Source organism: Oryctolagus cuniculus, chromosome 9 (assembly GCF_051225735.1).
Source record: "Oryctolagus cuniculus isolate XC-2025 breed Fujian yellow rabbit chromosome 9, ASM5122573v1, whole genome shotgun sequence".
Classification (NCBI taxonomy): Eukaryota; Metazoa; Chordata; class Mammalia; order Lagomorpha; family Leporidae; genus Oryctolagus; species Oryctolagus cuniculus.
This window is the reverse complement of record NC_142875.1, coordinates 40,079,176-40,094,357: the sequence shown is the minus strand read 5'-3', so window position 1 is coordinate 40,094,357 and position 15,182 is coordinate 40,079,176. Positions and strand designations below refer to the sequence as shown.

Sequence of the window (15,182 nt, the reverse complement as noted above, 5' to 3'; positions counted from 1 at the left end):
CGCGCTCGCCGCCAGCGTGCGGCTGCGTGGATTTGAATTTGGAGCCTCGTTCCTCTGCGCGGAATGTGGGGGGCGAGGCGTTGCCATTCGAATTTACCTCGCGGCTTGGATGTGATTGGCTGGTTCGCGGACGGCGGTGCGACGCCATTGGCCAGTCGTCGTCAGGCCCCGTGCGCTGGTTGGCCTAAGACAGCGCGGAAGCGGGGAGTTAAAGAGTCTGCGGCTGTCGTGGGAGCTGGCCTGGCCCCCTCTTGGGAGCATCCTGGAGTTGATGTTGTGGAGGGATTGCTTTTCCCACGCGCCAGTGCGTAAGTTCTTTCCTCTGCTTCCCTCCTTTCTTGACTGGAGAGCTTGCTTTTCTCGGCTTCAGGCCTGCCTGCCCGCTCGCCCCGGGGTGGGGACGGGAGCAGCGAGGGAGTGGGGTCTTGCCCAGAGGGGTTGCGCAGACAGAGCGATCGCGTGGGCCCGGGGCCGTGACACGTCCTCCCCGCTGCTCACCCGAGGAAGCCGGCTGCACTTCGCCCTTGCAGAGGCGGGATGCTGGCTTTTCTGGAGATGGAGCCCTTTGAACTGGAAGCCGTGCGGCCTCGCTGTCTCTCTCGGGAGGGTCTTGGCGACGGGAGCGGGAGGTTTGCGGAGAGGCCCCCGTCAGTCGGACTTGGCTGGCCAAGGTCTCCTGTGCGAAGAAGGCGCCCGCGCGCTGGCTTCCTCATCTGCTCGCTGGCCCACAAAGCACTGGAGTTCGGCCCAGAGTGGCTGGAGTATCGGCCTGTGGCGAATCTTGAAGGAATGGATGAGAAGCTGTAGGCAGAAGGGAAGATATTTTTCCCTGCTGGAACGTTTAGTCGCCTCGAAGGCAGGCCTGAATTCATTCCTATTTGATTGACTGCTACTTAGAAGCCTCTTAACTTCTCTAAGCTTAATTCTGCTGCAGAATGGTGGCAGTCTGGCTTCCCGGGTTATTGGAGGAGCACTCTAGGAAATGTTTAAGTAATGCTTTTTTTGGGGTGGGGTGGGGAGGAGAGAGGGTAAGCTATAAGATAGCCCCAAGAGAGTTAGGTTTGGAGTTAATCCTTTCCATGAAATGTGATTGTTCAGTACATTTTGTCATAGTCGCTGTCTGTGAAACTGTATAGTTTTGATACGGATGTTTCTGATTTTGTTTTTTAGTTTTCGCTGCAGGCTATGGGAGAAGTCAAAGAATTAAAGATGCAAATATCACCAGAAACTCCAGGGAGGATCCCTGTTTTAAATCCTTTTGAAAGTCCTAGTGATTATTGTAATCTCCATGAGCAAACTCTCGCCAGTCCTTCTGTTTTTAAATCAGCAAAATTGCCAGTGAGTTATTCTTGGCTAATCTTTACTACTAATTTTAAGTGTTAACAGCTACAAATAATTGTAGATGTAAATATCTTTATAAGGTAAAGGGGGACTATATCACAGAATATATATATATATATATATAAATGGCTGCAGTGTGCAAAAATTTTGTTGGTGGCTTGAGAGGCAGGCAGGGCGAGAGATTCCATCTAATAGTTCATCTGGGAAGTCCAGGGTGAGGGCTGGGCTGAGGCTGAAGCTGGAAGTCAGGAAGACAATCCATGTCTCCTGGCTGAGAGGTAGGAACCCAGTTACTTGAGCCATCAATGCTGCCTCCCACAGTGTGTATCGTCAGACAGCTGAAGTCAAGAGGCAGACCCAGGAATCAAACCCAGGCACTCCAGTGTGCAACAAGGGTGTCTTTTTATTTTACTTTTTAATAGATTTTATTTATTTATTTGAGAGGCAGAGTTAAAGCGAGAGGGAGAGACAGAGAAAGGTCTTCCGTCTGCTGGTTCACTCCTCAACTGGCTGCAATGGCCAGAGCTGGAGCTGAGCCAATCCAAAGCCAGGAGCAAGGAACTTCTTCCAGGTCTCCCACGTGGGTGCAGGGGCCCAAGCACTCAGGTCATCTTCACTGCTTTCTACCTGAGTGTCTTTTTTTTTTTTTTTTTTTTTTTTTGACAGGCAGAGTGGACAGTGAGAGAGAGACAGAGAGAAAGGTCTTCCTTTGCCATTGGTTCACCCTCCAATGGCCGCCGCGGCCGGCGCACCACGCTGATCCTATGGCAGGAGCCAGGTGCTTCTCCTGGTTTCCCATGCGGGTGCAGGGCCCAAGCACTTGGGCCATCCTCCACTGCACTCCCTGGCCACAGCAGAGAGCTGGACTGGAAGAGGGGCAACCGGGACAGAATCCAGCGCCCCGACCGGGACTAGAACCCGGTGTGCTGGTGCCGCAAGGTGGAGGATTAGCCTAGTGAACTGCGGCGCCGGAACTCTACCTGAGTGTCTTAACGTTAGGCTAAACACTTGTTCCCCAGTTTGCTTTTATAATTATAGAGTGTTCATTAAAATCTAGTAATTGGTCAGTAATTTAACTAGAAAATTTCTTTAAAGTTATTACTTGCCTCCCTTTTTTAATTCAGAGAGATAGCATATGTTAGCTTCCTACAATTTAAAGTGTAGCTATATACCGTAATTCATGATGTATCTACTAATACCATATTAAGATAGGAACTGGGGCCGGCGCTGCGGCTCACTAGGCTAATCCTCCACCTGCGGCGCCGGCATTCCGGGTTCTAGTCCTGGTTGGGGTGCCAGGTTCTGTCCCGGTTGCTCCTCTTCCAGTCCAGCTCCCTGCTGTGGCCTGGGAGTGCAGTGGAGGATGGCCCAAGTGCTTGGGCCCTGCACCCACATGGGAGACCAGGAGAAGCACCTGGCTCCTGGTTTCGGATCGGCATAGCTCTGGCTGTTGCGGCCATTTGGGGAGTGAACCAACGGAAGGAAGACCTTTCTCTCTGTCTCTCTCTCTCACTGTCTAACTCTGCCTGTCAAAAAAAAATAAAAAAATATAAAAAATAAAAAGATAGGAACTGGGTCATCTAATAATCTGTTTTTATTTGTTCAGCAAACATTTGAGTATGCCATGTGTCTGATTACTGCTAAACGCAGGGGTGCAAACACTCAAGTAGCTTATACTTTTTTGCAAGGGTCAGAAAACTTCTGGCTGAAGCTAGATAGGTAATATCTGATTCTGTTACAACTACTCCTGCTTTGTATCGCAAAAGCAGCCTTAAGCACGTGTGAGCAAATGAATGTGGCTGTTATTAAAATAAAACTGCATCTGTGAACACTGCAATTTGAATCCCATTTCATTTTAATGTGTCATGAAACAATATTGTTAGGTTTTTTTCAGATTAAAGAATGTCAGAAACCATTGTTCAGCTTGCAGGCTGTTTTTTTTTTTTTTAAGATTAATTTTTATTATTTATTTGAAAGAGTTACACAGAGAGAGGAGAGAGAGAGAGAGAGGTCTTCCATCTGATGGTTCACTCCCCAGCTGGCCACAGTGGCCGGAGCTGTGCTGATCTGAAGCCAGGAGCTTCTTCCGGGTCTCCCACCTGGGTGCAGGGGCCCAAGGACTTGGGCCATCTCGTACTGCTTTCCCAGGCCATAGCAGAGAGCTGGATCAGAAGAGGAGCAGCCAGGTTGAGAACCAATGCCCATGTAGGATGCTGGTGCTTCAGGCCAGGGCATTAACCTGCTATGCCACAGCACTGGCCCCTGCAGGCTGTTTTAAAAAAACCAATCCCTACTGTAATGAGATAGGACAAACTAAATGGGCAATTTCAGAACAAAGTCATATGGATGATTCATGGCTAGCACAAGGGTGATATGGAGGGGAAAGTGCTCCACTGGAGATTAGAGAAGCCTTCATCACTTTAGCTTATTTTCATTGTTATTTGCTGTACTGGGTAAGTTCTTCGGAAGTCTCGTCTTGTCTGTCACTAGTAGATTACCAGAAAAAATGCAAACTGGGTGACTGTTTTTGCTGTCTCAGCTTAGATCTTTTTTTCTTTCATTTCTTTTTTTTTCTCCAAGATTTTTTTATTTATTTATTTATTTGAAAAGCAGAAATACAGAGAAGGAGAGAGAGAGAGAGGTGCTGGTTCACTCCCCAAATGGCCCTAATGGCCAGGGCTGGGCCAGGCCAAACCCAGGAGCTTCATCTGGGTCTCTTATGTAGGTGCAGGGGCCCCAGCACATGGGCCATCTTCAGCCAGGCATATTAGCGGGGAACTGGATCAGAAGTGGGGCACCCGGGACTCAAACCAGCGCCCGTATGGGATGGCAACACTGGAGAAAGTGGTTTTACCCACTAAGCCACAGTGTTGGCCTCTGAACTTATCTTGTAATTTACATTTTCCATGAACTTTTGGAAGTCTACTTGTATTGGCCCATTTCATTAATCTGACCTTATGCGTTTTAATTGAATCGCGTTACAGATTAGTTATCTGTTAGTTTTAATGAGAATAAATAATGGAATGATGGCAGTTTAATCCACAAAACTGGAATGTGTGGCATCCTGGGGTTTTTTTGGCCTGAGTTTGTCAAGAATATATATATTCCCAACTTTAGATTAGTGCTCGGATAAGCGTTTGGATAGTTGAATATTTAAAGGCAGCCCTAGTTACCCTTTGTAATTATTTTAAGGATCAATTACTTTATGACATTTTGCAGCTGTAGTTAGGACTTTAATTTCAGTTCATTCTTAATGAAAGTAAAGACCTTTAATAATGCTAAGAGATTTTTATATTTACATACTCATGATGTGTTACTGATGAGTCTTGTGAAATTCCTGTACCTTTATTACTCTGTTGTGATTTTGCTATTATTATGCAATTAATATTAAATTTAAAAATGGAAGCTTGTATTTTAGTAGAGCTATAATCAAGTCATTTAATGCAGTGTGATTTGATTCCCATTTGCCATTTAATTAACTGGTCCAATCAAGTTTTAAAATATGAACTTTTAAATATTTTTATATTGTAACCATTCACAACATTTTCGATAGTGACATTGTTAGCATTTTGATGAACTCTTTTGGTTTGCTTTTGCTCATAAGCTCACTTTCTTTTGTTAAGACTCCAGGGAAATTTAGATGGTCTATTGATCAACTCGCTGTTATAAATCCTGTAGAAATAGACCCAGAAGATATTCATCGTCAAGCGTCGTATTTAAGTCATTCTCGGTGAGTTTTCTTTTCTTGCTCCTAAATAGAATAACATGCTGTTAAGTGACGAGATATTGGAAATTCTATAGGTTGGATATTTTTATATGTGAAGGTATCAGGGAGAAAAAAATTCTTAATACAGATTATTACCATCTAAACAAGTGAGTTCAGAGAACTACATCCAGAAAGATTCCTTTAAGATTCCTCTGTTTATGGAACAGAACAGCTCTGCCTTCCCAGCACTTGGTAGAGGGGAGGGCATTTTGGAACTTGTACATTTCTATACGTGGTTGTGACCTGTTTTGTTTTGTTGTGTTGTAGTTTTAAGGTAAAGCAAAAAGCTGTTTAATTGCTGTGTGTGTCAGGGGACACCCAGAATCTCCACAGTAAGTTAAGACACACTGGAAGGGTATTCATTCACCACAGAGATATTTTCTAGATGTCATCTAACCTTTCATAATTCATTATTTGCTTGAATTCTACATAACACCTGGCAGTCCTAGCTTATTTGCTTATCATTGGTGCAGGTTTTAAGGCATTCGTGAGCCTCAGATTTGTGAACTTAATGATGCCTCATGTAGTGAAAACATGCAGTTCTTTAGGGGAACAGACCTAGTTTTTGCTTTATGCTTTGAGGGACTCTTGTTTTATAGTCTGATTGCTTTATGTTTAAAAAAATATGATATGACCAGTTTTAATTTTCTGTCCCGAGAGATGTGTTGTCAATTCAAAATGATGGATAACCCCTTTCCCTTTGACTTTAAAATTCAGTCAGACAAGATGCATACATGTTTTGCTAAGCTTTTGTACTTCATCCTCTCTTTGCTTGGTAATTTGATGATCATTCACTTATCAATTGCTATCCATTCAGAGGTCATAAGAAGAGAATAGAATAGGAATAAAACATAAATGAATTTTAGTGTTGGGGCCAGTATTGTGGTGTAACTGTTAAAACGACCACCTGCCTCACCAGCATCCCATATGGGCTCTGGTTCAAGTCCCGGCTTCTCTACTTCCAATCCAGATCACTGCTGATGTGCCTGGAATCAGCAGAGAATGGCTGAAGTCCTTGGGCCCCTGCAACCACATGGGAGACCCAGATGAAGCTTCTGGCTTTTGGCTTTGGCCTGGCCCAGCCCTGGCCGTTGCAGCCATTTGGGAAGTGAACCAGTAGATGGAAGACCTCTCTCTGTCTCTCCCTCTCAAATGAATAAAATAAATCTTTAATTAAAAAAAATAATTTTAGTGTTAAATTTAAATAATGCTTTTGAAAAGCATACTTACATTTAAATGTAAGAATACTTACATTTAAATGAGTAATATTCACTTTTTGGTTTCACACAGACTGTATGCTTTATTATTTTTCCTCACCTCTTTGATATTTTGGACAACTGTTACATGCATCACATTGAGCACTCTGAGGCACTGTGAGGTAGAGTAAAGCAATGTAGGATGTTATTCCTGCTTAGAACAGTCAATAACAGGTGGGTACTTCCGAAAGTGCATGGACAGTGGAATTAAAAGATAGGTTTATTTTAGCACCAGATTTTTGGAAATCCGTGTATAAGAAAGGTCTTCAAAAAGTTTGCCTAAAATGAGTATGATGAAAAAACTATGCATGAATTTCAAAATTTTTTTGCACCAGAACAAACTGATCTTTTAACTCCATATATCCATACCCTTTGAAGTATCCTCATACAATTAGACCAAAGTTGCAACCCAGGAACTTTATATCTATTAATAAATAATGTGTTGTCTGGGTAGGTTTATAGAAAGAATCTTGGTATATTTCAGCAGATAGATATGTGAGAGGGAAGTAGGGAAAATATCCTAATTTTTTATTTAATTTAATAATGTAATTCAATACATGGTAATGGCTTCTACTAAGGGTAGTGAGTACACTCTTAACAGAGCAGGTTAATTCATTCTTAGACATAAGCAGTGTTTTCTCATCTGTCTTCTTGTCTAATCAGAGCTCTCTATTTTTAGTTCTTTGCATTCTGTTCATGCATAATACACACAGATGATGATAACTGTAAGGCATACTGATGTAATCAGCATTCTTGTCCACACAGGAGGTGGCCAATTCTGAAGGTCTCCTCTTCTGCCAGCTTCCCCGAAGGACCAGCCTTCAGGGCACACCTGTTATTGTTTGCATCCTAACCTTGCTCAGTGGTGTGCTGGTTAGGATACTTTGCCCAGATGACTTCCTAGAACCTCCCATGATGTGGCTCTGGGATATTTGGTTAGACTGATTTTTACTGCATCCTACAATCATCTGTATATTTGAGTCCCTCTGATGAAATAGCAGGTTTCTGAAGGAGGTAAACCTACAGCAGAGCTTGCTTACTCTAAGCTAAGATCTGACACTTTGACCCGATTGTGACTGTGATAAAATGAAGGGAACAGAGTTATTATCCTCAAAATGACTGTTGTTTAAGTGAAGATATGTGGCATTACCTCTGTTTAGTTTGTTTTCTCAATAATTACTTTACTTGAAAAATCCACTTGATTTAACTTTTTTGAAATGCTTCCCTTCTCATGTAAGCTTTGTTAAGCCATGAACACATGTACATGAAAAGTTTTTGAGAGAAAATGATCTTGGATTGTTTAAAAAAAAGTGATTTACCACCAATTTATTGGTAGAAAGCGAGCATTTTTTCCTAGAACAGAATAAAAAGTAGTTTTGTGAGGATATACCTTGTGTTTGAGACCTGATCTTTTATACTAAATCTTGTGACTGAGAAATGTGTATTGCTGTAATTGCATGGTGTATCAAGGTGAAAAAAAAATTGGGTGAAGTTTTGTATTGTTGATGTTTTATTTCAACATTAATGTTTTTACCTATTTATTCAGAACTGTAAGGATGTTAGTTTTTTTTTTCTCTTTCAGAGTAAGAGTTAATTCTAAAGTTATAAGAACAGCTTTAGACAATTTTTAGATTTCTGTTAGAACAAAATACTTCTTAGTTTGTGTTGATTAAAGAACAAAGGTTTATTTGAATCACTTTATGTGTACAATAGTTTAAAATTTATACCAATGTAGACCTTTTAAAAGAAAACATTCTATTCAAACTTTGAATGGAAAAGGGGGAGATAAGCCTAATAGCCAAATGCTGAATTTCAGAATATTGCCATTTACAGAATGTTATGAGAAACCAATTTTTCTTTTAAAGTGAACTTACTTGCCAATTTTCAATGGAGGGAAATTATTTCTTTGAAAGATTATTGTTTTAAATGTCCAATAAGCTAAAGTAATGGCATGGTTATTTTTCTTCTTTATCTCTGTATAGAATAGATAAAGATGTGGAAGACAAAAGACAAAAAGCCATTGAAGAGGTAACTTAAAACTGTGGGTGATTAAGCCAGTTAAGGATCTATTCTGCATGTGTGTCACCTCTCTCAGGAAGACATTCTTCAGATCTTTCACTGTCCATTTCCCCAACAGCCCTACCCCCTTCCCCAACTAAATTAAGCACCCCTTCTGTGCTTTCCTAAGACCAATGGTTTTTAACTATGCCTGTCCTACCCATAGTCCTGCATATTATTGTAAGGACCCGTTTGCTGCTTCTCTACTCTACAGTGAGTTCTTTGTTGGCCAGTTGTGTGTTTCAGACATCTTTTCATTCTCAGAATCTATAGTGATTGGTCTTCCTTGTGCCTTCAGAATATCCATTAGTCCAAACCTGTTTGAAGTTAGAAATTTATGCAGAAGTTGAATGTTTTTCAGGACTTAAAATCTAGATTGGCATTGGCAATAAATTTGTTGTTGTTTTTAATATTTAGGGTTTTTAGAAAATATTATATATTTCATGAAAGTAAGTGTCTGACTGCTAAGCAGGAAAAGTATATCATAAATATAGGGTACTTTTTAAAATAATAATAATGTTTCTTTTTGCTTTTTTGTTTGCTGAACTCCTCTTGCAGGATAAAAGTTATCTAAATCTTTCCTTAGAAAGTCTTCATGTTATGGTAGCATTTCTAATTAGCCCTCTCTACTCATGTCTGTTCTTTGCTTTGCAATGGTCTCTTGCATCCCAAGACTTCTGCTATGGTGTGTTCATAGAGCATGTGATGCACTGGCTCCCTCCTGCACTTCTTTTTCTAGTGCAGTTTTTATCTCCTTGTATTTCAGATATGCATATTTTTCAGAAAACAATTTGATATATTTACTCCTGCCAAACATTAGCTGCTTGTTAACCGAGTAACCTCAAAATTTTTATTCTGATTCAGTCACTTGATTCCCCCAAGCTGAAAATTCGTAGACTCTTCTTCCAGTTACCCAACATTTTGAAAATTATGCTTCCTTAGAATCCTCGACTTTAAAGGGAAATTCAGGTGCTAAAACTTAAGAAAATGATGTCAGCATTAAATTATAATTAGAAACAAATTGTTTTTATTTTTCTTTGAAACTAGAATAAGTACATACACATGTACAACCAAAAAAATTTCAAATGAAAAGATTCTTGTTCCTCTATTATGCTACTTCCTGAAGGTAACTACTATAATGTTTCTTGTGTATACTTTCAGGTTAATTTATATATAAAATAGCATATTTTAAATGCTTTAGACAAACAGGATTATCATTCTCATAGTGTTTTGCATCTTTTATTTTGCTTAAGAATTTTTCTTTTATGATCAGCACATACAGAGTCTTATACTCTTTCAGTAATAGCATAGTAACCAAGGCTATATTGAAAGATGTTTAAGTCATGTTAATTTTCTTTATGTCACAAATAATGCTGTGGTGATTTGTACATTTACTTTGTGTACTTGCAATGCACTTACTAAGTCAGAGGCTTTGTGAATTTTGAGTTTTGGTATATTTTGTCATGGTGGCCTCCTTAAAAATGTTGTACGAATTCATACTCCTGGTTATGATACCTTTTTTTTATTTTTCACATCTGCAATGCTATTTTCAAACTTCTTAAATTGTGCTTCACCTACTACTTTAAAATGACAGCTTGTTATTTGGATTTGTATTTTTCAATTTTTGGGTGCACAAATGCCTCATTTCCTCAGTTTATGGGCCCTTCACCTTTCTTTTTCTCCTGGGAATTGTCTTCAGTTTCTGTCTTCCACATCCTTTTTATGTCTTTTCTTCATAATTTCAAAGGTAGGTTAGTTCAGAAATGAGCTCTTTGTCATATATGTAGCAAAATATAAGGAAAATGTTTTGACATATCTCCAAAATATAAGGAAAGGAAAAATCCTTTAGTGGGAATGTTAATATGCAGAAGTGTATCCAAATGCTGTTATTCCCTTTGGGTATCCTGGCCCATAGAATGCTGGGAGATGTTTAAGCCCTGGTCCTTTGGTTTTAGAGAGAGTATGATGTACATTGATTGCTGCTGCTATCTGTAGTGTAAATACTCCAACTATGAGGCGAGTTCAGCCTACCAATGTGGTGTCACTGGAAAAGATGTGCAGTAGCACATCGGTGCACAACACATAATTAACTTTGAGGGGACAGCTGCTGATAAATGCAGTCAATTAATGAGCAAAGGATGAATTTCTGAATCCTGTTTCCTTTATGCTTAATATTTAAGTGTATTTTATTTTTTAATATTGGCTTTCACAACTAGTACACAAAATTCCTGAAAATTTTAATAATCAGATCTTAAGAGCCAGTCCAAGCAAGCTCCAGCACACCATTCGTGCTTCTGACTTGCCTCCTTCTGTCTCCATTGATTCTTTCCCTCTCCAGCCCTCCTTTTTATCAGCACCCTGCCCCCAAGAAAAGTCACAGAGAAATTAAAATTATTTTCTCTACGATGAGTGCCCTTAACTTAATTTTTTTACAAGTTTAAAATTTAGGTGCTAGATTTGAAGTGTCAGATTTCCTCTTTATGTTTATACTTGAAATTTCTTCCACCTACCTTTGGTTGGTTGTACTTTCAAGTATTCATAATTTAAAGATAACAAGTCAGTAAATGACAAGAGCAATGGTTATTTGAGAATAATATGAGTACCTTCTCAAATTTTTTGGAGGCATTTATGCCTAATTGTGTGATTTTAATTTTCCTAGTTTTTCACTAAAGATGTCATCGTACCCTCTCCGTGGACTGATCATGAAGGGAAACAGCTTTCAGAGTATCATGCCAAAAAATGTGAGTGTACTGAAAATTATATTCATAAAAATCATAGCATCAAAATAGTCTTGAAAAATCAGTGTCTGTAAAGCAGAATAGAGTGAAGTGCCAATTTATCTGCTTTAGTAAGTATCTTGCTTAAAATTAAATTTCTAGGTAACACAGTTTGGTTCTATTCAGGGTAAGGATTCAGCAGTTGATCATTCTATTCTGCATTTAATTTGCCCCTTGTGAATATCAGTTTTGATGTTTATCGAGTTAAGTTGTAAATGACTTTAGCAGTGATTTGGAATGTTAAAATTTTAAAATTCTGAAATTGCTTTCCTGTTTTTTGCTAATTTGCTGACTTCTCATAAAAGTGGAAGAAATAGATACTAAGATGAAGGACCGGCGCCATGGCTCACTTGGTTAATCCTCCCCCTGCGGTACCACATCCCATATGGGCACCGGCTTCTGTCCCGGTTGCTCCTCTTCCAGTCCAGCTCTCTGCTGTGGCCTGGGAAGGCGGTGGAGGATGGCCCAAGTGCTTGGGCCCTGCACCCGCATGGGAGACCAGGAGAAGCACCTGGCTCCTGGCTTCGGATAGGTGCAGCACTGGCCGTGGTGTCCATTTGGGGGGTGAACCAATGGAAGGAAGACCTTTGTCTCTCTCAGTGTCTATAACTCTACCTGTCAAATAAAAAATTAAAAAAAGACGATCTCTGTGTTAGTATATATTGGAGCTGATTATTTGCAAAATCAATAAAGAAATTAAAGGGCAAATTAGTAATTTCCAGTATCTTTCTACCTGCAGGCAGTGCTTCTTTCATATTTGCTCTCACTGCCCTTTGCAAGGTAGATAGTGCTCAAATATCATTCCTGTGTTTTCACCTCTTGTTGCATCGCAATTACTCACTTTTCTATTCAGCATCCCTTAATTGTGCTCTCAGGATAAGAGGGAATATTTGTTCCATTTTTTAATCAAAAGCACAGCAGTGACAGGTAAAATGGATTGAGCACTTTCTTGATGCCCAGCCAACACTAAGGGCTTTTAGTAATTGTGATTCATATGAGGTAGATGTAATTGTTGTTCCATTTTATAGGTGAGAAAACCCAGTTTGAGAAAAGTTAGAGCTTGTGTCAGGGGTAACTAAGGTGATTAAAAATAGGAGAACCTGGATTCAAAACTATATCAGAGTCTGTATTCTCAGTGTTGCAAACTAAAAACAGGATACAGTAGTGGATGAAGACCTGGGTTGTAAACTGTGGGGAGCAATTCGGACTAGACTAAGTTACTGGAATTGGGACTTATTCTATGCATCTGCTCTCCCACAATATGGCGCTGGGAGAGAAGAAAACAGCTTTTACACAGCTGCCTCCAGTTCAACCAATAAACTGTAGGACTTGCTCCTGATTGGAGAGCAGCGTACTCGGTGTGTGGGCAGCCGAGTTAGGATTGGCGGAGGAGGACTATAAAGGAGGAGAGAGACGGCATGCACCAGGAACATCTAAGGGGAACATCTAGCTGAAGGAACACCTGTGCAGCCCCCGAGAGAGCCGGCCGGCGGAGTGCCGCTCCCCTGCGGAAGTGGGGAAAGTGGCCAGGGGGAACCGCCCTTCCACGGAGGTGGAAGGGACAGTAGCCAACCCGGGAAGAACCAGCAGCAAACCTGGGGAGGGCCGAGCAGACGAAAGAACAGCGCAGGGCTTAGTGTCGTTCCTCCACGACGAGGGGGAGCGACATAATGGTGCCGTGACTCGGATATGAAGCCTAGGCAGGGTTTAGTGTCGTTCCCCCATGAAGACGGGGAGCGATATAAACCACTCTGTGTATAAGCCAGGGAAGTTGCTTAGACCAGATTAGTCAATCTCATTGCATCGTGTTTTTGTTTGTAAAACAAAAGGATTAACTAGAGGGTTGTCTGTTATACCCACGTGGGAGACCTGGAAGAAGCTTCTACATCCTAGATTTGTTCTGGCTTAGTACTGGCCATTGCAGCCATCTGGGGAGTGTACCAGGAATCGAAAGATCTCTCTCTCTCTCTCCCTCTCTCCCTCTCCCTCTCTCCCTCTCTCCCCCTCTCCCCCTTTCCCTCTCTCTCTCTCCCTCTCTCCCTCTCCCCCCCCCTGCCCCTCCTCCCACCTGCCCTACATCTCTCTGTAACTCTTTCAAAATAAATAAATCTTTAAAAAGGTTACTTGGGATTCAGCAGTCCCATTTCTGGATTTATATCCAAAGAATTGTCATCACATGTTTGCTGCAGCAGTATTCATCATAGTCAAGATAGGTTCATCAACATTTGAATGGATTAAATAATGTGGCACATATACACAATGGAATACCATTTAGCCTCTAAAAAGAAGGAAATTCTGTCATTTGTGACAGCCTGAGTGAATTGGAAGACATTGTGCTAAGTGAAATAAGCCAGGCACAGAAAGACAAGTCCATTGTAGGACATCACTCATATATAGAATCTAAGAGAGTCAACCTTACAGAAACATAATAGAGTGGTGGCTAGAGGTTGGAGGTTAGGAGATGTGGGTCAAAGTTTGTTACACATAAACAGTTTATTTTTCTTGACTTGTTGCATACCATGGTAACTAAAAAATTGTGTACTTCAGAATTGCGAAAATATTCTCACTACAAAGACATAAGCATGTGAGGTGATAAATATGTAAATTAGCCTGATCTACTCATTCCACAGTGTATATGTATCAAAAAATTACCTGGTACCCCATAAATATATATAATTATCCATTTTCATTTTTAAAAAATGACTTTTGTGGGGGAGTGTTACTTCGTACCTTCACCTTCATTGCTACTCTTTCAGTTTTATACGTGTACTTCCTCAGTGTTAAAAAATTAATCAAGGGGCTGGCACTTCGCATAGCAGTTAAGACTGAGTTTGCTGAATCCCCATTTCTTAGTACACAATTTTAGGTCTTGCCGCTACTTTCAGTTTCAGCTTCCTACTGTTGTGCCTGGAGATGGCAGGTGACGACTCGAACACTTGGGTCCCTCTCACCCAGGTGGGAGATCTGGATTGAGGGATTGAGTGCCCTAATCCTGGCTTTGGCTGGCCCCATCCTGGCTATTTAATTGTTGTAGTAAAAAAATTTCCATTTGGTTAATTTTTTCACTCTGGAAAATTTAATGGTAAAGTAATTGATGAATATAAAATGTAGGACTTTCAACTTAAAATGTTTTATAGGTATTAACATAAATAATGACTCTCCAGTTGGAAGAAAGCTGACCATTCTTTCTGAAAAAACCAATGGTGAGTATAAACAGAAGATGAACAGTATGTTCCATAGTAAGGTACATTTGATTTATAAACCCAGTTCTGGTAGTGACACTTTACTCTGGAATTAAATCTTCTTAATTTCTATGAATGAGTTGTATATATATTTGTTTCAGAAGGAACTATATATGAATAGTTGAATACAACTGTGATATGGAAATAGCAGGAGCACGCTATTTTCTTGTTGAAAGTGGGTGAATTGATTTCTGATTTTGAAAAGCATTCTTTTGGAAATTTGTTAATGTGGGAAATTCTGTTCACAAAGATAGGCTTCCCTTTTGATTCAAGTGTCAGCATCACAGCCAGGGGTTAACTCTGACGATGAACACAGTCACATCAGTTGTGGAAAGGTGGCGCGATCTGTAACAGAATGTGGAGATGGAACAGTCCACTTTGGCCAGGAATCATGGGGAAATGGCTGCTTGGGAGGCATGTGTTCAGTTGCATGTCATGCTTTTGTTGACCTATCTGTTTGTATTTATGTAATTATTTATTTGCTTGCTTCCAGCTGCTTGTCAGACATTGCTGTCTCTTCCTGTGGATTTTAATTTAGAAAGTATATTAGGTAAATACTGTATGTGTTTAAGCCTTTAATAATGTAAATCAACGTTTTGTTTTGTGATCTTTGTAAATGGGAATTTGTGCAGTGCCTCTTTTAATTTCATTGAGACACAGAAAGAGCTCTCATCCACTGGCTCACTTTCCAAATACTTGGAGTGACACTTGGCCAGGCCGGGGCTGAAGCTGGAAGCCATGA

At 40.5% G+C, this 15,182-nt stretch overlaps 1 protein-coding gene across 4 annotated transcripts in view; it reads left to right on the top strand.

The window, feature by feature from the left end:
- The first annotated feature begins 34 nt into the window (after positions 1 to 34).
- The window catches only part of BORA (BORA aurora kinase A activator), a 28,111-nt gene continuing 12,963 nt past the window's right edge, over positions 35 to 15,182 (top strand). The window contains exons 1-7 of one of the 4 annotated variants that reach the window (XM_008260047.5): positions 35 to 304; positions 1,171 to 1,338; positions 4,965 to 5,071; positions 8,346 to 8,391; positions 11,081 to 11,162; positions 14,336 to 14,401; positions 14,934 to 14,990. In XM_008260047.5, the coding sequence (XP_008258269.3) occupies positions 272 to 304; positions 1,171 to 1,338; positions 4,965 to 5,071; positions 8,346 to 8,391; positions 11,081 to 11,162; positions 14,336 to 14,401; positions 14,934 to 14,990 (559 nt within the window). In that variant the 5' untranslated portion in view covers positions 35 to 271. Of the gene's footprint in view, positions 309 to 1,170; positions 1,339 to 4,964; positions 5,072 to 8,345; positions 8,392 to 11,080; positions 11,163 to 14,335; positions 14,402 to 14,933; positions 14,991 to 15,182 lie in introns of all 4 variants that reach the window. The other 3 variants (XM_008260050.5, XM_008260051.5, XM_070048729.2) reach the window with 3 other exon arrangements.